The following is a 22,163-nucleotide window of genomic DNA, read 5'->3' as shown; positions in this document are numbered from 1 at the left end:
TGTGTGCCTTGCTTGCTTGCAGTCACTTCCAGGGCTGTGTTCTGTGACCATGTGACTAAAGTGAGTGTGATATACAACTAATGTTATTTAAATTGTGTGGAAACAGGCAACGGTGAATAAACCACAACTTGGAAAAGATAACCACATCAAACATGAACATGCTTGCGTGGTCATGAGCAAGCACAAGTTGAAATAACTTCTCTGGTGGCCTATCCAGACAATATGTGTGTGATAGTGGCACTCCTCAAGGCACACCATTTTAAAACCAGAAAATGAGTATCCAGACCCTCAGTCAAGATTTAGTTACAATTTTGGACTAACGCAAGATAGAAAGCAACGGATTGACATATTAGCCATCAAGTGTTTAACCAAGCCATGGTATCAAAAGTATTTCATGTTTGAAAATGTGTAAAAGGAAAACTGAGGTCCAGTTTGAAGGTGCCTGATGCAGCTCACACAACAGTATTGTTTTAATATACAGGTTCTATGCTTTGTCAGTAGAGATGCTGCTGATTCTTCAGCCATTACAAGCACAGACTTTGCACGATAGTTATTTGCAATACAATTCTACACATGATTGCCTTGTGCATCATGTTTTTTGCTGTGACATATTCTTACTACGTTCAGCAATCTTACACATGACAGGTGAATTTCATTCCTTTCCAATTATAACACAACAATAAAATATGCATCAAACGTTAACCAGATCCAGCAACAGGCCCTGATAAGGACCAACTTAGGTTAAGTTTAGGCTAGAAAGAACAAATACAGTGTGATGAAAAACATGTTATACTCCCATGTGAACTAAAACTACAAGTCCCATGTCATCTCCACAGCAGAAGAGTTTCTCATGAGACCTCTGTGTCAGGAGGAGCTCATCAAGGCCAGGTTAGACAGGCCAGATGCAGGAGCCTGAGGATGAGATCACTGAAGAAGAGGCCCCCTGTCTCTGGGGCCAAAAGACTTGTACCGTAAAACTAATGTCTCCATTAGCGCTCGCTGCAATTTCCAACATCTTTTGCATGGCTGTCGGTCCTGAAGGATCCCTCCTCTGTCAGCTTGTCACTTTTCGTAATGAGATGTAAAGTGTTGGTTCCAGATGCTCTAGTTCTTGGTGCGTTGACATGTCTTATGAGCTTCAGAGTGTGAAACAGAAACCCCAAATACACAGAGTTGGCGGATACAGCGCCACCGCTGTTAGATAATTTCAGGTTTGCAGTGCATGTGTGAACAAAGAAATGTGAGGCCAGTTAGATTGTGCCAAGTCAGAGGCTTTTGTACACCTCCAACACAAGTGGATTTAGCATGGTTACATGTTTCAAACTCCTTGCAGTCAAGATTTTAGCCTGGTCAACACTAAACACTTTGTATGTGAAAAAATAAACCACTCACATGAATTCTGAACAATGCATTATTCATGGCTCTTCTTGTAATCAGGAAATCTAAGTTACTGCTTGGTGCCAGTGACATTTTTAGTCCAAAAAAAGAACCATTACAGGTATGCCTTTTTAATTTTATTCCAAGTGCAGACATTTACGTGTGTTTGCTCATCTTGTACACAGTCTGAAAAAGAAATATAAAGTCATTAGAAAGTCGTGCAAAACTGACAGAAATTGAGTTATTCTATTCACATTGACAATGTGTCCAATCCACCAGTTCTGTGACAGACTTGATTACCTTAGGAGAGACCTTCAGCTTGTTGACATCACGCTGACCAACCACCTTAGAAGCATGATACAAGATAAGGGACAGTTCTTGAACAATGTGCAGGAGGATTTAACAACATGTGTGCTGTTTCATTACATTATAGTTTTCCATACATTGTAGTCGGCCATGTATTTTGTTTTGAAAGTGTGCTGGCTTACCTTGGCGATCTTCCATGTGGCGGTCTCCAGCTCTGCCTTCTATCCAATGGGGAAGGCATATACTAGCACCTTTGAGCTGGTGGTGACCGTCAGCATTCTCCTCAATCTCAGAGACACTCTTAATGTCTTTGCTTATCTGGAGGAGTTCATCAGGGAGACCTTAAGAGAGAAAAAAGATGGTTGAGAAACCAACAATCACAGTAAGTATTTAATTTCCTTGGCTAACAATTTTCATTCAGTTCTATAGCAGATTAGTGTTTGATTTCAAAAACTGCTCATCTTCCAACTTTGTGAAGGAATAGTTAATGAAAAATACTTTCAAAAAAGGGGACACTTAAACTGACAATTTAAAAACACATCATCATGGAGACCTTAAGACAGAAAAAAGCTGGTTGACAAACCACCAATCACGATAAGTATTTAATTTCCTTGGCTGACCAGTTTTCATTCAGTTGTAATTTAGCATTGTTACACAAGTCAGCTAACCATTTTGAACTACAAGTACTTCTCGTGTTCCAAGCTACTGGATAAAACACTATATGAAAGAAATCTGAACTCTTACCAATGGCCTTCATGAAAGGCTCAAAGTTCTCCTGAAACTCCAGCTGGTACTTTACAGAGAAAGACATGACAGCAGACAGTGATGGGGGGAATGAGAAGTGGTTAGTTCCTGTATTGTACCCTCAAACCCAATGCTGCAATCAACAACAACAGGTGTATCAAATTATCTGTGCTGACCAGCTGGCCCCCATCTTCACTCAGATATTCAACAGATCACTGGAGCTATCTGAAGATCTCCTCCTGCTTCAATTGCTCCACAATCATCCCAGTCCCCATAAAACCCTCCATTTCTGGACTAAATGACAACAGGCCTGATGCCCTGATAGCAGTAGTCATGAGGTCCATTGAAAGACTGGTGTTGGCCCACCTAAAGGACATCACAGTCCCCTTGCTAACAGGTCTGTGGATGATGCCTTCAACTTGGGACTGCATTACATCCTGCAACAGGAGAACCATGTTCATGGACTTCAGCTCGGCATGCAACACCATCATCCTGGACATCCTGCGCCAGCTCAGGAAGCTCAACCTGCCTAAGGAGCTGCGGATTTACTTCTACACAGCCATCGTCCAGTCTGTCCTCTGCACGTCCATCACTGTCTGGTTTGGATCTGCCACCAAAACGGACAGTAGCAGACTACGGACAGTTAGGACTGCAGAGAAGATCATCGGTGCCAACCTGCCAGGAAACATCACACTACAGAGCACTGTACGCCAAAACCAACAGACTCAGGAACAGTTTATTTCCACAAGCCATCTCTCTGATGAACAGCTGACTTCTGACTCACAGTGTCAGGTTCAATTCCTGAGCAATAACCCAACAACACTGTCTCTATCAGCACCTGTTTACTGGTTCCACTTGTTATTTATCCATCATGCTCTATTTCAGAGCTGTTCATTCTGTTCATTTTGTAAAATAAGACTCATAAAATAAGATAATACTCATGTAATACAGCACACTTTGCACTGTGCTCCATAATTAAAACAGTAACTATCGTTATTATAATTTGCTCCTGCATGCTTTGCGCTCTTCATTGCACTATTGTCTTAACCTGTCTTTATTGTTTCTGTCCATGGTGTGTATATATACTGTTAGTTTTTTATGAGTAAGCACATTGTGAGCAATTCAATCCAAAGCCAAAATCCATGTGTCCTCATACCTGGCAAACAAAGCTGATTCTGAAAAAGAACTGATAAAAACTTTACAAATTAACAATTGAGATAAGTCCACAATTTCCTGTTGTATTTTACAGTGTGCCTGTCCTAAAATAGGCAACATATTTGAAATGGATAAATACTATTGCATATTATCATATTTTGTTTTATTATAAGGTATAGCATCGACACAAGTGCCATTTTTTTGGCAGCAGCTGGTAAAACCCTGTTTATAGTCAATCTGCTACAGTTAACAAAGACTGGATCAAAGGTGACTACCATACAAGATAAGCACCATGATAGTTGCAACAGTGATCTTTATGTCACTATTGGCAACTATAACACACACATCGTCATGTGAGAACCCTTTGGATTCCCACAGCAGACTGTGACAGGATTATGCAAAGCTGAACATCTGCAAAGATAAGATGGCTGTGGGCTTTGAACATTTGGTGATAGAGGAATATATTGTAACATTGCAGCCTGATAAGCTTTATGGTAATTTGTTCTTCACTGGATAAAGAAAGGGAATTAGAAGGTTTGAAAGTGTCTACATTACAGCCTTTTTAGAAATCTCACAAGTTTCAATCAGTTAAATAGCAACAAACAACAATTTACACTCTCTCAAAACTTTATTTCAACATGCAGACATCTGGATGACCACTCAGTATTCATCCCTATTTTCATACATAAAAATATATTGACAAAGGCACTCTCCAGGGGAAAGAGCAAGTACAGAGCAATGATGACAAACATAGAAATACAACTACATGATCCACAACTACAAGTCCCATGTCGTCTCCGCGGCGGAAGAGTTTCTCACGAGACCTCGGTGTCAGGAGCAGCTCATTGGTGAACTCGATGAGGAGAAGTGTGACCGGCCAGATGCAGGAGCCTGAGGATGATGTCACCGGGGTCGCTGCTTTCGAATAGGCTGGTTTGGTCTTCTCCTTCTTCCTCGATGAGGCACGATTGGTCGGTAGTGCAGCTCTCTGTGAAAGGATTTTGACAAATAAACAGGGAGTTATCATTAAGAACGTGGTAGATTGTTTTTGCAACCATACACTTTACGAGATGATATCATGTCCATGGACCATGAACCTTTTCAGAACAAGAGGGCAAATGATTCCAACACAGTTCACAATCAATAGAGTAGCAGAACTTAAATGCAAAGTCCCATTTGCTGTTCAATAGAATAGAAGAATACTTGGACATCACATAAATCAATCCTATATGCATGGGTGGAAATTAAATAATTCCATTTACTCAAGTACTGTACCTAAGTAAAAAAAACTCCACTCCACTACATTTCAAAGGGAAATCTTGTATTTTTACCCCCACCTACACATTTTCTTGACAGCTATAGTAACTGCTATTTTACCAATTCAACATTCTTAAAAACCTATGATGAGTATACAGAATACATTGCATTGTTTTACGGTCTACTACACCACCCAATAGCATATGTATTACCTAGAATCAGCTCTATTTTAGTCAACTACAACATAAAAGTGCAGTTAACAACATGTTAATGCAATACAGTCACTACAATCCAGTGGTTTAACAGTATAACTCAATTTTGCCAACACAATGGGTACTTTTTACTTTTCATACTTAAATGTTGCTAATAAAACTGTTGCACTTTTACTTTTAAATGCAGGACTTTTATTATGACAGAGTACTACTTTTACTCATGTAAAAGAGAATCTGAATTTTTCTTCCACCACTGTCCGATTGAACTTCAGAACTTCCTGACCTGCATCACAGCAGAGCCCTGAAGCAGCGCAGCGTCCTCCCTCAGATCCACAGGGTCTCCCTCCTGCCTGGCAGGCGGTGAGCAGGTAGTTCTCCTCCACGCAGTGAACCGTTTCCGGGGTGCCCAGCAGGCAGCCGATGCCCTCCCCGCAGCAGATGCTGGGGCCAAAACAGCGGCCCCTGTCCCCGGGGCCACACGGCATGCACTGGTGGAGAAAAAAATTGATTATTATTGTTTTAAGCCATTTGGCACTGTTTAGAGCACATAGAGGATGTTTATCATGATCTGATGTGTCCGTTAGCTCTCTAAAGTTATATTTCAGATTAAGCATGAGAGTTTTAGTCCAAATTTAGCATTATTACATAAAATAAAAATAAAGAATTTTGACATGTAACCAATAACCGTTTCTTTAATGTCATTTTACTGTCATTTTTATAAATGTTTTTCAACATCTATTGCATGTCATTCCATCCTGAAAGTTGTTGCTCTCTGAGGTTTCTTCCTTTTTTGTTCCTTTCCAAATCAAAGGTGTAAAGGTAGAGGGTGTTGTATGCTGTACAGATTCTAAAACCATCTGGGAGGTGGGATTTTGCGCTATATGAATTTAAATGGTTTTGATTTGAACAAAACGTTTTGCATTGAGCAGAAAGTTGTCAGCATCCTAATTTGTAACTTCCTTTTCAACTTCCTCTCACCTTTCTCAGCGGTGCATCCATGATGGACCTTTTGCCACCGATGGGACAGTTAGAGATGTAACACGATGAACATACAGACAAGAGAAAAAGCAGGCATGTGGACACAGCGGCTCCAGTCATTTCTGCTGAGAGTGAAGGAAAGATGGGGGAAAGAAATAATAAATGCCCAAATACACAAAACGAACCACAGAATCTGAGATTGACAGATATCCAGAAATCCCCTGAATCAAAACTCACTCATGAACAGTAGATCTCAAGTGTTGGTTCCAGATGCTCGTCGATGCTTCCGTTCTTGGTGCCTCTGACATGTCTTATATACTTCCAGAGCTTCTTCTGAGAGTGACACAGAAACCGAAAAGCCACTTAGAGATCCTTAATGAGCCTGTTTTAGTTACTATCACCTCCGGAAGTGAAGTTGACCACCGTGCAGCCCGGGTCAAAAGGGCCTGACAGTTCCGTGGCCTGGTTAGCTTCTTGCTATTGAGAATTATTTCAGAATAACAGAAGGGCTTGTGGTTCGTGACCATGAATGTTAGATGACGAGAAAATCAGAGAGGTCAGGAGGTGAATGAGATAATGGAATTATTCAAAGCACGAGTGGACACGAGTGTAGTACAACTCTGGATCTGCTATTGTATAAAAAAGGGAGATATATGTTAGGGTTCTTTTTATTAAGTATATTTTGCATTTTGTACATTACTTTGTCGCACTTTTGCTTGCTCTGGAGGGACTAGAACTGTTGGGTCCTTGTTAATTATGGAGTATTGTCTAGACCTACTCTATCTGTAAAGTGTCTCGAGATAACTCTTGTTATGAATTGATTCTATAAATAAAATTGAAATGAATTGAACTGAAATTTCCAGGACTGATTGGGGAGTGGGAAAAAAGCTGGTTTTGAAGGTCATGAAAATGAATCCCTCTCTGATCCTTGGCCCGCAGACCCGCCATGTCGGTGGTGTTGATTTTTTTGTATTCTGGATGTTTGTACACTCACTAAGATGGAGGAAAAACACTCACACACAGACCCACACACCTAAAAATATTCCTTACTATTAATAAAGTCCTTAATTCCTCACAGGAATTGACACACAGCTGTCCAGGTCTGAGGTCAATTGGTCCAATGAGCTAATTAACACAGCTAATGACCGGCCACAACCCATAAAAGACAATCTCACTGTTTCAATGATATGAGCTCAATTACCGTAGCTCCCTCCTGATCTAACTGTCACCTCATCTTGATTTAAAATAAATTGCTATTCGTCTATGTTCGCCAACTTCCATGCCAAAAGGGAGGAGTAAAACATTGAAATGTAGAACGACGTTAGTTTATTTAGATCTCAGACGCACAGAGAGATCATAAAACTATGTACCATGTGAACATAAATAAGAAGTTGTTGTCGTAAAGTGTCACTCAGACAATGGGCCACTCTTGCCTCCTGGTGGCTGTGTTGACACTGTCTATGGTTGACACATTTCATCTTTTTAGGATTTGATTTTGCATTGTCTTTTACTGTTTTTATCTGTTATGGTTTTGCAGGAAGTGGACAAACTAACAGAAATACTTATTAAAAAAGCAATTATAACAACACAAAAGTTCTACTTAGAAAGAAAAAAGAATGAAACAATGAACAAATGTTTTACAGGTATAGTGTTTGTTGCAGGTTATGAATTAATGAACTGCATTGGTGTATATGTTACAGTGCACAGCCCCTGTAAAATAGACCCTATGCACCTAACAGACTGACCATGAACGTTATCTGCTGGAACTATTTTTTGGCTATTCCAGCTTTAATCTTTGACAGGACAGCTAGGTGAGAAAGGGGGAAGAAATGCAGGAAATTGTCATTTTTCGGATTCGAATCCTGGACCTCTACATCAAGGCATGACCCTCTCAGTACATGTGTGCCTGCTCTACTACTGATCCAACCTGGCCGCAGTACCCAAAATATCTTTAGCTGAAATACTTTTAGTGCTGTTCACGAACTTCACAATGTTTCTTCTTCCATCTAAAACATGACTGATTTATTCCCTTTTCCATAGGAAATCAGTCATTTCTAACATGGATTTCTTTGAGCTGGAAAGAAAAAAAAAAAGCTGGTTCAAATAGGAGTGAGATCCTCTCCTATCACTGCATGCCACTTCACATCTGGAACTGTAAACATTCAAACTGCATTGTTTTTTTGTGCAACGTCAAATCTCACCATTTCTCCAAAAGCTGCGCAAATCCCTATTTCATAGAGAAATGGAGATGTCTATCTAGTGTGTTTCCTTATTTTTCTGCAGGAAGGCACTAGGCTTGTTGACTTCCTCTCCCCTCCCTTCCTTCCTTCTCTCCGAAGGTACTCATCTGAAAAATGAGAACAAAGTGATTGTTCCTGTTCTCTTTCTTAAGTCACTTCAAATGCTATCCGTGGACGGGCGGCTCATTGTCAGGAGAGTTGCAGTGCAAGCAGGAGGGAGAGTAAAACAGGTACAACAGCAGCAGCTGCAGCAGCACTTCAGCCAACAGCATCACAGAAATCACACTCTGTTACACTCAACTGGTAAGATCCACACACACAGACTTCGCTGTAGCCTCACACACACACTTACTTAGCACTGACTGGCATTTGAGGAGGGGCTTGGTTTTTAATGGATTGTTTGGAATGCACGGTGGGGCAAAGTGTAGCCCGTTGTGTCTGCACAGTGCACGTTAAGTGGGATCATATCCAGGAGAGGGTTTTAAACTAGCTGAAAGGGAAAATGTCATTATGCATCTGATGAAGTTAAAAATCATTGGAAGTAGCAAAATAGCATTCTTCTTGCCTTCTGCATGGGGTTTATGTTTTCTTTATTTCTGTAATCGAAAATTTACATTGTGTCCTTGTAACATGTGTTTCCTTTTTTGACATCATTCCCTGTTGTTAAAGAGTGTGTGGCACTGATTGTAAGTTTTTTAAAGTACGTTTTTGCACAAAGAACATGACAAATTTAGAATGTATATATTCATCTCATGATCTTCATCTTCATCTTTAAAACATGACTTAGAGATGATTCAATCAAATTATGATTTGAATATGGAAGTTCATGTTAAAAGTCAATTGACAGAAAATGAATTATTTTGGCAATTGATTAATCGTTTGAAAAATTCTTCCAAAGAAAACCCCAAACGTTCTGTATTTCAGCCTCTAAATTATGATAATTTGTTGCATTTCTTCAATTTATGACATTGTTAATTTAATTTTTTTAGGTTATGGTCAGAGAAAACAAAACATTTCATTGGGTTGGAATTGTAACTGCACTTTCTGACACCAAATGATGAAATGATTACATCAGAAAGTGATCTGCAGATTAATTGACAATTAAAATATTCTTTAGTGTCAGCCCTGCTAATGATTATATGTATTTTGTGTGTGTAATTTTGTAGGAATGTATTTTATCATGTAGCAGACAATAAAGTAGCAGTCATGCTACAGTTGATTTATATGGATCAGCAGTTTTGTTATTGATAAGCACTGAGTTATTTACAGATATGGATAGATATGTACAACACTGCTAGGCACATTTTGGATGTCATGCAGAAGTAGGACAGTTCCTCTCTGACTATCAACATCATTTTACCCATTACTATTGTCTACACTATGGACATGAGTATGGACATAGTAACTGCAGCGAAGATGTTATTCATAGCTAAAACATCTTGACATATTACCATTTTAAACTTATCGGTTATTTAATCAACCTCAGACTTTAGGCTGCTCACAGAGATAAGGAATAAAATGCAACAGTGTAGAAGAAAAAGAGGAAGTTCTTCCTGGTTATCGGCGCAAAAAACAAAAAAAAATGAACAGAGCAGAGAAAAAAGACATGAGAAGTGAAAAGTGTGCGGGAGGTAGAGGTGAACATTTCACAGATAACTTCCTAATTTCAGGAGAGGAGGAGATCTGTGAGAAAGAAAGAAGTGAAAGGTTTCAGGTTGAACAGTGAAAGGTGGGGGTGTGGACACAATACTGTATATGTCCCGGTTACATTCTTTCCACAGAAACATTTAGAGAATCAGTTGCATGTTATAAATAGAAATCCGACACAGAGTTATTAGATGTACTTTTGTCCAACATTTTTGTCCAAATTCCTTTTGTACAAATGGTGTCTCTGTATGGGGGACTGCAAGTACATGTACTTAAGTACAATTTGAGGCGCTTACTACTCTGAATACTGTAGTTTTCATTCCAACATTTTGACAGCTATGGTTACTAGTTCATTTTCAGATTGATTTTTATATAATAAGACATGTGAGCATACATTGTTAAAGGTTTAATCTGTGATTACTAACTTTGATTTGGGACCAAAAATGGGTCCATTGTCAAAGAGACATATCCCTTCTAAACATCTCATGAGGTTTAATTGAAATAGTCATTGTACTCTTTCTAATGCAGAACGAAGATGGAAGCAGAAGCAGAAGCAAATTTCTCACCAGCAAGAAGTCCTCCTCTAAGACAAGCATCTCAGCACAGTTTCTACCTAAGCCCACCTCCACTCTACATTGAGCACCCTAAATTGTCCCCTCCCAGCTACCCCGGCATATCACCCAGCAGGGACACCTACAGTGCGTTTAGCCCCCCTGTTTTCTTTCCCATGCTGGGCCCCAGTTATACCCAAAAGGAAGGATCCCAAAAACGCAAAAGAACTCCTTTTAAAATGGACACCCAAGGAGGTGAATCTCCTGACAGAAAAGCAGAGGAGGCAGACGAAAGCAGCAGTAAGAAGACGGTGCACCTCTCCCACATCCGCTTCTCCCTCCCGTCTCGCCACATTCCTTCCCCATCTCCTAAGCCCATCCCTGGTATGATCGAGCTCAACAGACTGCAGCTTCATCACAGATCACCAGGTATGAATCTACCTGCTCAGGTGAAACAGGAGCCTTTCAGTCCTTCCCCTGTTTGGCCACCCTCTCCTCTCCTCTTGCACCCTCCGTACTTCCCACCTCTCCACCACAGCCTCCTCCCATACCCCTTCTTCATGCCCAGCCCTGTCATGCACCTCTCCCCTGGTTCTTTCTACCCAAGAGAGGACCTCCGCCCCGGGCATCGTGGCCGTGACGGACCTCCTCGCAGTGGGACGACTAGTGCTGAAAAGCTGGGTCTCAACATCCACGTGGATGACAGCTATTATGTAGATGTGGGTGGAGACCAGAAGAGATGGAAGTGTCGTATGTGTGAGAAGTCCTACACCTCCAAGTACAACCTGGTCACGCACATCCTTGGGCACAACGGCATCAAGCCACATGGATGCCACCTGTGTGGGAAGCTGTTTAAGCAGCTGAGCCACCTGCACACACACCTGCTCACCCACCAGGGCATGAGGCCCCACAAGTGCCAGGTGTGCCACAAGGCCTTCACTCAGACCAGCCACCTGAAGAGACACATGATGCAGCACAGTGACGTAAAGCCATACAGGTAAATGAATTAACAGTAAAATGCTTTTTATTTTCAACTGTCCTTTCTTTGTCCTGATCTATCACACACTTTATCCGCCCTTTTAGCTGCAGTGTGTGTGGCAGAGGTTTTGCTTACCCCAGTGAGCTTCGCGCCCATGAGCTGAAGCACGAGAAAGGACAGGAGAACATATGTGTGGAGTGTGGTCTGGATTTCCCCACGCTGGCCCAGCTAAAGAGGCACCTAACCGCCCATCGTGGGCCCACCTTGTACAGGTGAGTTCTAAACTGGCTCTACCCTTTGCTGAAATGTCTTAAGGATTGTATTGTTTAAGCAATAGTTGGACATTTTTGGGAAATTCCCTCATTCATTGTCTTGTTCAAATGTTAGATGAGAAGATTGATGCCACTTTAATGTCTGTGCACAGCTAGCAGCTCAGCTTAGCATGAATACAGAAACGGGGTAAACACGTAGCCAGACTCTGTCCAATGGCAACTAAATCTGCCACATGACCCCCTTGTATTGCACAGATTAAACAAAAGAAATATAATATGTTAATGTTCAATTAAGGTGCTGGAAAGCAGATTGTGTTATATTTGACGAGCGGTTCAGCCTTGCTTTTGGTCTATGTTGCTAGCTGTAGCTTCATGTTTAACATATAAACATAGAGCGGTATCGATCTGTTCATCTAATACTTGACTAGACAGACAACACATTTCCTGAAATGTTGAAGTACTGCTTTAACACACAGTTCTCTATTTGGCTCCAAAAACAAAGGTTAACTGCATACATGATGTTCCTGCAGGTGTGCAGAGTGCCAGAAGACTTTTCAGTACCCCAGCCAGCTTCAGAACCACATGATGAAACACAAAGACATCAGGCCGTACATCTGCAGCGAGTGTGGGATGGAGTTCATCCAGTCACACCACCTGAAACAGCACACTCTCACTCACAAAGTAGGTTTAATTAACAAAGAGAAAGAGAAAAGACAACCTTATTTCAATGTTTGTTTGTTTTTTGACAGAGGTTGGAAGTAAAAGGGTGGATTTTCGGCATCAACCAGAGTTTAGCTATCGCATCAAGACATTTGCATCATTCCATGTGCACGTTTTTGACGGTGACGATGGCTCATAGAGTAGCTTACTTTGGCAGCTGTCTTAAAGCAATTTCCCCTCAAATTCTGGCCCCTGAAACTAGTTTTAACCCCTTAAAATCCAGTTTTCCAGTACTTTTTCCCCCATTTAGGACCCTTGAAGTAAGAAAACCCGATTAGATGTTTGACAGTATAAATAAGTTGTATAACCATGTCTTCATTGAAGTAGATAGATAGAGAGATAGATAGACAGACAGATAGATAGATAGATATTGATCCTAATAAAATGGGAAATTACAGTGTTGCAGCAGCAAAATCAGTCACACAGCGCATAATATAAATATAAATGAAATACTAGGATAGAATATACATACATACCCTATACATGAAATAATAATGATAGGAATAAAATACAAGAACAAATACATACAACTTGAGCATACAAAAATGTGCAACTGATAAAATGTAAATAGATCAATTGCACAGGTTGCAAGTAGTTTGAGGTTCATATTTAAAGCCAAGACTTTGGATGTCTTGGCAAAATTTCAAAAACGTTTTCCACAAAAAACCTTCTTGGTCACTTTGGAAACTTTAGATCTCCACAAAGAAAAAATCAGATGTACCTGACAGATCAGATCAGGGGTATTTTAGAGGTTTAATTAACTACATTGTCTCACACTACATTCTCTTGTTCTTCAGGGGGTGAAAGAGCACAAGTGTCGCATCTGTGGTCGTGAGTTCACCTTGTTGGCCAACATGAAACGCCACGTCCTCATCCACACCAACATACGGGCCTATCAGTGCCACATGTGCTTCAAGAGTTTCGTCCAAAAACAGACTCTCAAGGCTCACATGATCGTCCACTCTGACATCAAGCCCTATAAATGCAAGGTTGGTCAAATCTAACATGTCAGATGGGGCTGTTTGTGTTATGTCTTAGCCTTCGATTCCTCTTCGCTCACTGAGGAAAGGAAAAGTTAGCACACATTGTTAGCTTAGCATAGAGACTGGAAACAAGGAAACAGCTAGCCTGGCTTTGTCTAGAAGTAACATAATGATCACATCCAAGAACCAAACCTTTACTATTTTGTGGTAGCTGCTATTAAAGCACTTTTGTGGAGTGTCTGTTTTGACCTTGGAGTTTGGTGCGATGATTTAGACGATGACCAGATAGCAGAGAGGCTTTTGGCAGTAGGAGCCTCCTTGTCCATAGGAAGGATATCACCGCACAAACTGCCTCTCTAACAATGGCCCCCAGCCTCCCTGGAGAACAGGGCCCTCAAATAGATTTCATCTCGCTTTCTCTGCTGCCGGAGGGAGCTTCCTGTTTTCTCACGGTCCTCTTGGACAGTTTACAGTCCCTCTCTCCTCCTGAAGGAAAGGACCACCCCATTAAAAAAGAATGCAGAGGAAGGACAGCGCAGGAGTTGCCCTTCCCTGTTCTCCTCCTGGCCCTGTCTCGATGTTGCTTCCTCTCTCTCTCTGTTTTTCTTGCGTGTGTGTCAGAGAGAGAGGGAAAGAGAGAGAGAAGGAAGGAGGGGGTGTCAAAGGAAAAGAGGAAAACAAGGATAGGACGAGGGAGAAAGGGTGTTTGTGTCTATGTATATAGAAATGCCTGCACATTCATTTATGATTACATGTTGCTCTAAAACCTCAGCTCTCTGCAATAATTAATCATCTAACAAAGGAGATTTGGCCGAGAAAGAAAAATAATAGATGGATGGTGTTTCCCTGTTGTTTTCATATCCCCAGCAGCCAATAGCGGAAAGCAATCAAGTACTGTGCTTGTAGTTATTTTGAGCTGCTTGTACTTTTCTTGTGCACTACTACTCCCTTTTAAAGGATTATGAAGTTACTTTACAGATTTATATTTGACTAAACTGCTAACAGTATATAAATTAGTTACAATTAGCACCACCTTGGTCAATTAATATTACGTAATGAGATAATATATACAACTCTTTTATTTATTTACATTAGTTTTCTTTATAACAGGCATACTGTATATAACAACTAAAATAAGTACTTTCACTTTCCATATTTTAAATAGACTGCTGATAATACATTAGTACGGATTTTTTAATTGTAAATCAACACTGTGGTATTGATACTTTTACCTAAAGGAATATGTTGACATACTTGGAAATATGTTTATTTGCTTTCTGGCCAGGTGTTGGATAAAAAGATACTACTCTTGCACATGTGTGGTAAATATGTACCTTCAGCTTAGCATAAAGACTGGAACAGGGAGAGAAAGTTAGCTTATTTTTGTCCAAAGGTAACAGCTGCCAGACCATGTCTTGGCTGGGGACAGTTTTCAGCGGAGACTCCAGGAAGTTATTGTTCCCATCTGAGTTGCAAGGAATGTCAACCATGAAAAAAAAATACTAAATTTCTTATTTGGCAAATGGCAACTTACCTGACCATACACCTCTCTCCCTTTTATCTTTCAGCTTTGTGGGAAGGAGTTCAACAGGATGCATAACCTAATGGGCCACATGCATCTCCACTCAGACAGCAAACCCTTTAAATGCCTTTACTGCCCGAGCAAGTTCACCCTGAAAGGAAACCTAACCAGACACATGAAGGTCAAACACGGTGTCATGGACAGAGGGCTGGATGAAAGATGTAAGGATGCACATATTGTAAAAGCTAAATGCATTTTATGCTGAAAAAGTTGCTTGATGTCATTTCTAATTTCTTTGACTTCAGTGTTTCGTCAAAGAGGACGATTCTGCTTGTCCACTCCCATGGGCCTCCTTACCCGCTTCAGCCAAAAGGAGCCGTTTGATCTTTCCCAGAAGCCCCCGGGCCTTCCCGGCCTCCGTCTCTCCCAGTCGGATGGCGAGAGCGTCCCTGGAAGCTCGTGTCAGGAGGAGGATGAGGAGAGTTTGTACAGAAGGAGCCAGTACAGCCCTGAGGTGGATCCGCATGAGCCGGCAGGCGAAGACCAGTACATCCCTGAGCTAAAGAAGAGAGGGCAGGGGTCTCCAGCTGATCTAAGGTCAGGGGACAAGCAGAAACCCAGGTATCAGCATAGTTTAGATGAACAGACATATGAAAGGGAGTTAGGAGCAGATGGGAGGGACAAGGTGCCCCGCTTACAGTCAGAAGAAATAGCCTATGAGTCTGGTTTAGAGGTGGGTCACCAGGTGTACCAGCATCCAACATGCCGTAGAAAGTCTTACGTTTATTACTCCGATTCAGAACTAGAAGATGATGATGATGAGCCAGAGCAAAGCAAACAGCAGACTGATGGCTTGTGTGATGAAGCAGAGAGGAACCAGAGCAGATCACATACAGGTGAAATAGTGGATCATTTGCACACAAGTGAATTCATGGGAGTTACCGGTTCACAGGAGGAAAAACAAGACAAAGAATGAAATGCAGGGTTTTAGGCAAGCCTGGTGGTCTTCTGACAGGAAAGTGGAAGTAAAATGTGTAGGTCTATAAAAGATGTGGAATAGAGGTGAGCACAAAACACATGGTGTTTATCAAGAGCAAAAATAACGAAGAAGTAACTGAAATACAAAGCTGTGAAGCATAAAATACAGAACATATCATACACTGATAAACAGGCACTGAAACCAGGTTCATTTACATTTTATGAGTGAATAAATGTGATTGGGTTTGACTTTTATATGTAAAAAAAAACATTTTTATTAATTATTTTGCATTACTGACTCAAATATGTTATTCTGCCTTAACTCTTTTAAATGTGTAAAAATATGATATAATAATCAAGAATGGGAATTTGCTCAAACAAGTGTGCATGTTTTGTGTTTTTTTCTGTGTGTTGTTTTGTTTCTGGGACAGTGTGCTGTTAACAGACATGCCAAAGCTTGAGTTTCTTAATTCACTGAGTGTCTTTATGAAATAAACTGTGATTCTAATGTTTAGATTATTTTTATGTATCTGCTTTTGTTAGATAGTTTTGCAGGGATGGCTGTGTTTCTATTGCATGGCGGTGTGATGAATGGTCATCTGAATGTGATTCTGCTAAATGAATACACAAATAAAAGCTTAGAACCCTTGTAATGAACCTGCCGTTTGTGTTTTTAGGCACCGTTTAAACACCCCTATGACTAGATTTAAGGAACACACTGTTTATCACATCTCAATCCTCTCCGTCTGACACATAATTTACAGTGATTACTGTGAGTTTCAAAAAGTTTGTCCTTCTCCTCCTGCTTCTCTTTCAAAGCAGAGGAAGAGGAAGAGAAAACACCTCTCCCGTTCTCTCTTTTAGGTTGTGATCAAACACCCCTGACGGACACAGTGGGTGTCCCAGACAAAGACTTCATATGTCTATGACTCAAAATAAAGCATTGTTTCTGCTCATTGCAGATGGCTCGGTACATATATATATATATATATGTATATTGTATTGTATGTATGTATGATTTAGCGAAAAGGTAATTTAAAGTATAATTTATAGTGTTTCAATCCCCACATTACATTGTATTACATTTCACCTCTATACATCCTCTGTCGTGCAAGTTCAGGTAAACACCGAGCCATTTCTTGTCAAATGAAATGCAGAACAGCTGCTTCTCCATTTCTACCATCGACGACCACCCTGTCCTAAAGGACGAAACTGCAAACAGTTTGAGGAAGTTCTCACATCCTCCTCTCCTTTCCTTTCCTCACCTACACATTTCAATCCCAACCACTGGCTCCAGAGAGGAACCACAGAAGGTGGATTTCCTTTTTGTTATCACTGTCTCCTATCCAATCAGCTTCTCTCAGCAGCATCACAATGTGCAATCTCTGAGGAACAACACATAACTGACCACACCTCAGAGATGTCATGAAAGATAGTGTTTCACGAGGTAATTCTATCCCTCCTGTGTGTTTCTGATGAACTGAAACTTGAGAGATCACGAGAATGCAAAGATCACCCTGACACGCAGGCAAACAGGTAGATACTGTAGTGATGGGAAAATTAATCCCGGGGTAAGAATCGGTTGACAAAGCAATTGATGTTACACATTTACTGTTACACATTCTAAGGTGGGCCTGAGACATACAGTTCATAAATATAAACACTATATCTACCTTTCTACAGACACTAACTCTGATCGTCAGGCTGCAAGTATGTGTGGTGGAAGAAGTACTTAGAATCTTTAACTGAGTCAAAGTTCCAATTCAAATAGAGCAGATGGATAGATAGATTGAGAAATTGATAGATAGATGGAGAAATACTGTAGATACAGTGGCTTGATAAAGTTTACACGCCCATGCTAATGTTGATTAAAAGAGAAATTAAAAAAACATCTTTTGGAAATTGATCTTAGTGCCTTGATTACAAAGAAATAGGAAAATCAAACCTTTTGAGGACACAAATTTTCTTTGTGAATAAACAATGCATTGTAAATAAATAAATATTCTTCCTTAAAATACAGGGAGCATAAGTATACACCCTCCTATGTTAAAATACAGGGAGTATAAGTATACACAACCCTATGTTAAAATACAGTGGACATAAGTATACACCCCTCTATGTTAAATTCCCATAGAGGCAGGCAGAGTTTTGTTTTTAAAGACCAGTTATTTCATGGATCAGGATACTATGCATCCTGATAAAGTTCCCTTGGCCTTTGGAATTAAAATAGCCCCCCCACATCATCACATACCCTTCACCATGCCTAGGTATTGGCATGGCTTTTTTTCAGTTAGCTTAATAGCTGGTTTGATTGGCATTGAGAGATGATCAATAGGAAAGTTCCCCATCTCTAGGCAACGTGAAGGGTATGTGATGATTTTTTTTTTTTAAACAAAGGCCAAGGGAACTTTATCAGGATGCATAGTATCCTGATCCATGAAATAACTGGCCTTTAAAAATAAAAATATGCCTGCCTCCAGGGGAATTTAACATAGAGATGAGTATCCTTAAACCCCCTGTATTTTAAGGAAAAACATTTATTTATATACAATACATTATTCATTCACAAAGAAAATTGGTGTCCTTAAAAGGTTGGATTTTCCTTAAATTTTTGCATTAAGGCATTAAGATCAATTTCCAAAAGATGCTTTTTTATTCATCTTTTTAATTAACTTTAGCATGGGTGTATAAACTTTCTCAAGCCACTGTATATATATATAGATGATAATTCATTCTACATTAATAAATGTGGTAGCATTTCGCTTTATCATATTTTTGGGTTTTATTCTATTAGAGGTGATAGAAAAACTCTTTCGTTTTACTTTTTTCTCCATGCACATGATCTCTATGTTCTTTGGTTTTAACTTGTGCAAATAAAATCTACGATGACTAGCTTGCACAATTGACGCTCAAGCATAACGTAATACCCCACTAAAATCACATTGAATAAACAAACGTTTTATAATGTGGTTATTGTTTCTCATTTACCTATTCAGATACTAATTTGCCATATGATGTAATGGCTGTGATTTAAAAAGGAAGCAGACATTAGATGCGAGTACCTGAGATACTGAACAAAAAGGCTGACTGACTTCTTTGCATTGACAGAAATCGATTGCACACCATTGGATCCAACAATAGCAATACAAGCACACAGCAGTGCACCACCAAACCACAACAATAGAATAGAATAAAATAAATTAGTCAGAGTGTATTCCTGAAAAGATAACTGTATCCCCACTTGTGCGTGTAGAAATGTGTACTTCCTGTCAGTTCTGTCTAGTGCAGCTAAGCTTCCTGTTTTGCTGCTGAATGAGAAAACGAGATGGTGCTTATATTCTTCCACGTTTTGTTGAACAAAACCGTCCCACCCTAGTCTCAACCTGCCACCACCTTTGACCCACAGCCGAAGACTATTACTGTAATTATAGCTGAGCGCTGTCCTTCTGTAGTGCGAATAAACAACTAAAACTGGCGGTGAGAGGACAACAGGTCAGTTGATCTGCTGTGCACAGACAAATATGTCCATAACCAACATTGGGACTTTTCATGGCTTTATATGCAGTGCCACAGCATATAATGGAGCTGCTGCACCTCCACCTCAGTTCATTTACTGTGTTGGCCTGTCTCTTCTTTGTATTAACAGCGCCCTCCATTGACACAACATCTGTGTTGTTCAATTGTTCTGCTCTCTTATTTCATGTTGAAGGATTTTCACATTCAAGAGAACTTTTATTCACCACAGCCAACCAATTTATGTGAGTTTTACTTATGTCAATCAATCTGACAACAAGAACATTGGCTAAGGAAGATTAAAAAAAGATGTATGCGTTAGAGATACAGATGTTATGGTAGGTCATCTTTTGGAAATTGATCTTAATGCCTTAATTCAAAAAATAAGAAAAATCCAATATTTAAGGAAACTTTTTTTGTGAATGAATAATGTCTTATAAATAAATTAACATTCATCTTTAAAACACTGGCACTGGAGGATTTTGATTTTATTTGATGATATGATGTTTGGTTATATTTGAACATGCTCTGAGTTTTAGGCAATAAGCTAATAAAATAAATTCGGCCTCTTTTGCGCTTTGCAACGTTATTCATCAGAAACATACTTTAAATTTGTAAGTTTGTGTCATTTGTTAGTTTGAGGGGAATTTCAAACACCCCCAACCCCGTCTGAGTAATGGTATCGTCCAAAGATGGCAGCCTCCGTGTGGAAGCGGTGTGTGACTTCAGCTGTCAAAGTTAAATGTTTATCTCCGTCTTTTTCAGGTACTCGCATCCCACATCCAACCACGATAAAACTAGAGCTTTAAATAATTGCATTTCCTTGTCTATCGTCTATTTCTTTGTTCTTCAATATCATTTTTGGGATGTTTAGGGGCTAAATTGTCCCAGTTCATGTTGTTAGCTTACCCAATGTAGCTACATTAACTCGGCTACGTTACCTAGGTTTCAACACGCTTAAAGGAATATTAACCAGCATTTAAACATAAAATATTTGTATCTACATGACCTGGATGACTGTTTGTCTTCGCAGCCCGAAGATGGTTGCTCTCAGCAACTTACACAGATCCCAAAGTGTGGGAGGCGAGAGAGAAAGACCCTCAGAACCTGGGTAAGAGTTGCTAATTCCTTATATGCTAATTAACATATTATATTTAATGAGCTGGACAGCCTGTGACGACGAGGGGCAGTAGCTCAGTCCATAAGGAGTTGGGTTGGTAACCGAAGGGTCGTCGGTTCAAGTCTCTTTGGTCCCTGTTTGGAGTGTGGATCGGTAGCCTGGAGTGAGGCCACTTCACCTCCTTGGCACTGCCGGGTGCCCTTGAGCAAGGCCACCTCAGGGCTTTGGTCCTATAGCATGTGTGTGTGTGTGTGTGTGTGTGTGTGTGTGTGTGTGTACATTTCAGGCCTGTGTGTAGTGATTACTAACAGTTAAAAAATAATAATGCACTGTTAAATATGAATGTGTCTCTCTATGTGTGTCTTCCTCTTGGATAGCAAGTTAAGGCTGCATAGGACACCGGTTACACCGGTCTTCCAAATTGAGGCAAAAAAGTATTTTAGTCTTAAAGTTTGAATTTTAAAATACCAGTACAGTGTCTGTCCATTCAAAATGTGCCTGTTTGGGACAGGCCGATTGCTTGGCCTGTGGTATTGCTGCTTTAAGCCTTGTCCAGACCCATTGTACCCCAAAATTACTTGGACCCCAAAGCACTTAATATGCAACACCACTTTACAGCCTACTACTGACTCACAGTGTACCTCTACTTCAGAGGAAACCTTGTACTATTACATTTATCTGACACATAACGTTTCAGATTCAGAATTTACTTACAAAGTTTCACAATTAAAATGTACAGTGGTGTGAAAAAGTGTTTGCCCCCTTCCTCATTTCCTTTTCCTTTGCATGTTTGTCACACTTAAGTGTTTCGGAACATCAAACCAATTTAAACAATAGTCAAGGACAACACAAGTAAACACAAAATGCAATTTGTAAATGAAGGTGGTTATTATTAAAGGTGAAAAAAATCCTAACCATCCTGGCCCTGTGTGAAAAAGTGATTGCCCCCTAAACCTAATAACTGCTTGGGCCACCCTTAGCAGCAACAACTGCAACCAAGCGTTTGCGATAACGTGCAATGAGGCTTTTACAGCGTCCTGGAGGAATTTTGGCCCACTCATCTTTGCAGAATTGTCCTAATTCAGTTACATTAGAGGGTTTTCGAGCATGAACGGCCTTTTTAAGGTCATACCACAACATCTCAATAGGATTCAGGTCAGGACTTTGGCTAGGCCACTCCAAAGTCTTCATTTAGTTTTTCTTCAGCCATTCGGTGGTGGGCTTGCTGGTGTGTTTAGGATCATTGTCCTGCTGCAGAACCCAAGTTCGTTTAAGCTCAAGTACACGAACAGATGGTCGGACATTCTCCTTCAGGATCTCTTGGTAGACAGCAGAATTCATAGTTCCTTTTTATCACGGCAAGTCTTCCAGGTCCTGAAGCAGCAAAACAGCCCCAGACCATCACACTACCACCACCATATTTCACTGTTGGTATAATGTTCTTTTTATGAAATGCAGTGTTCCTTCTACGCCAGATATACTTGGACTCACACCTTCCAAAGAGTTCCACTTTTATCTCATCGGTCCACAAAATGTTGTCCCAAAAGTCTTGGGGATCATTAAGATGTGTTGTGGAGAAATTGAGACGAGCTTTGATGTTCTTTTTGCT

At 40.3% G+C, this 22,163-nt stretch overlaps 3 protein-coding genes and 1 pseudogene across 8 annotated transcripts in view; 2 read left to right on the top strand and 2 right to left on the bottom strand.

The window, feature by feature from the left end:
• Window positions 1-1,533: 1,533 nt before the first annotated feature.
• On the bottom strand, window positions 1,534-2,548 carry LOC117944978 (annotated as a pseudogene).
• A 1,639-nt stretch (window positions 2,549-4,187) lies between these two features.
• oxt (oxytocin) lies at window positions 4,188-6,370 on the bottom strand. Of its 4 annotated transcripts, none has more exons than XM_034872180.1 (4): window positions 6,267-6,306; window positions 6,030-6,154; window positions 5,335-5,539; window positions 4,188-4,570 (listed from the first exon to the last, which is right to left on the bottom strand). In XM_034872180.1, the coding sequence occupies exons 1-4, from the start codon at window positions 6,268-6,270 to the stop codon at window positions 4,425-4,427; spliced, it is 480 nt and encodes a 159-aa protein (XP_034728071.1). In that variant the 5' UTR covers window positions 6,271-6,306; the 3' UTR covers window positions 4,188-4,424. The 4 variants fall into 4 exon arrangements, with proteins under 4 accessions (XP_034728071.1, XP_034728074.1, XP_034728075.1 ...); XM_034872183.1 differs by having other exon boundaries at window positions 6,030-6,151; XM_034872184.1 differs by having other exon boundaries at window positions 4,189-4,570; window positions 6,263-6,370.
• A 2,024-nt stretch (window positions 6,371-8,394) lies between these two features.
• On the top strand, window positions 8,395-16,561 carry znf366 (zinc finger protein 366). 3 transcript variants are annotated; one of them, XM_034872360.1, is made up of 7 exons: window positions 8,398-8,572; window positions 10,445-11,464; window positions 11,551-11,718; window positions 12,249-12,399; window positions 13,236-13,427; window positions 14,990-15,164; window positions 15,249-15,919. In XM_034872360.1, exons 2-7 carry the CDS (start codon window positions 10,452-10,454, stop codon window positions 15,917-15,919), a joined length of 2,370 nt encoding a protein of 789 aa, XP_034728251.1. In that variant the 5' UTR covers window positions 8,398-8,572; window positions 10,445-10,451. The 3 variants fall into 3 exon arrangements, with proteins under 3 accessions (XP_034728253.1, XP_034728251.1, XP_034728252.1); XM_034872362.1 differs by lacking the exon at window positions 13,236-13,427 and having other exon boundaries at window positions 8,395-8,572; window positions 15,249-16,561; XM_034872361.1 differs by lacking the exon at window positions 8,398-8,572 and having other exon boundaries at window positions 10,452-11,464; window positions 15,249-16,561.
• Window positions 16,562-19,980: 3,419 nt separating this feature from the next.
• The window catches only part of mrps27 (mitochondrial ribosomal protein S27), a 9,880-nt gene continuing 7,697 nt past the window's right edge, over window positions 19,981-22,163 (top strand). Inside the window, exons 1-2 of the mRNA XM_034872363.1 lie at window positions 19,981-20,199; window positions 20,468-20,545. Of these exons, the coding sequence (XP_034728254.1) occupies window positions 20,127-20,199; window positions 20,468-20,545 (151 nt within the window). The 5' untranslated portion in view covers window positions 19,981-20,126. The remainder of the gene's footprint in view (window positions 20,200-20,467; window positions 20,546-22,163) is intronic.

This window comes from Etheostoma cragini, chromosome 5 (genome assembly GCF_013103735.1).
Source record: "Etheostoma cragini isolate CJK2018 chromosome 5, CSU_Ecrag_1.0, whole genome shotgun sequence".
In the NCBI taxonomy this organism is placed as follows: domain Eukaryota; kingdom Metazoa; phylum Chordata; class Actinopteri; order Perciformes; family Percidae; genus Etheostoma; species Etheostoma cragini.
The sequence above is the reverse complement of the archived record's forward strand: the minus strand, read 5'-3'. Positions and strand labels throughout refer to the sequence as shown.

What these genes read in the sequence shown, in the direction of transcription:
- oxt (XM_034872180.1), bottom strand. An exon ending in TGGATGCACCGCTGAGAAAG is followed by an intron (nt 5,540 to 6,029) that starts GTGAGAGGAAGT and finishes TTTCTCCACCAG; the next exon opens with TGCATGCCGTGTGGCCCCGG. An exon ending in AGGGCTCTGCTGTGATGCAG is followed by an intron (nt 4,571 to 5,334) that starts GTCAGGAAGTTC and finishes ATCCTTTCACAG; the next exon opens with AGAGCTGCACTACCGACCAA.
- znf366 (XM_034872361.1), top strand. Translation starts at nt 10,452, where the DNA reads ATGGAAGCAGAAGCAGAAGCAAATTTCTCACCAGCAAGAAGTCCTCCT. An exon ending in AGTGACGTAAAGCCATACAG is followed by an intron (nt 11,465 to 11,550) that starts GTAAATGAATTA and finishes CCGCCCTTTTAG; the next exon opens with CTGCAGTGTGTGTGGCAGAG. An exon ending in CGTGGGCCCACCTTGTACAG is followed by an intron (nt 11,719 to 12,248) that starts GTGAGTTCTAAA and finishes ATGTTCCTGCAG; the next exon opens with GTGTGCAGAGTGCCAGAAGA.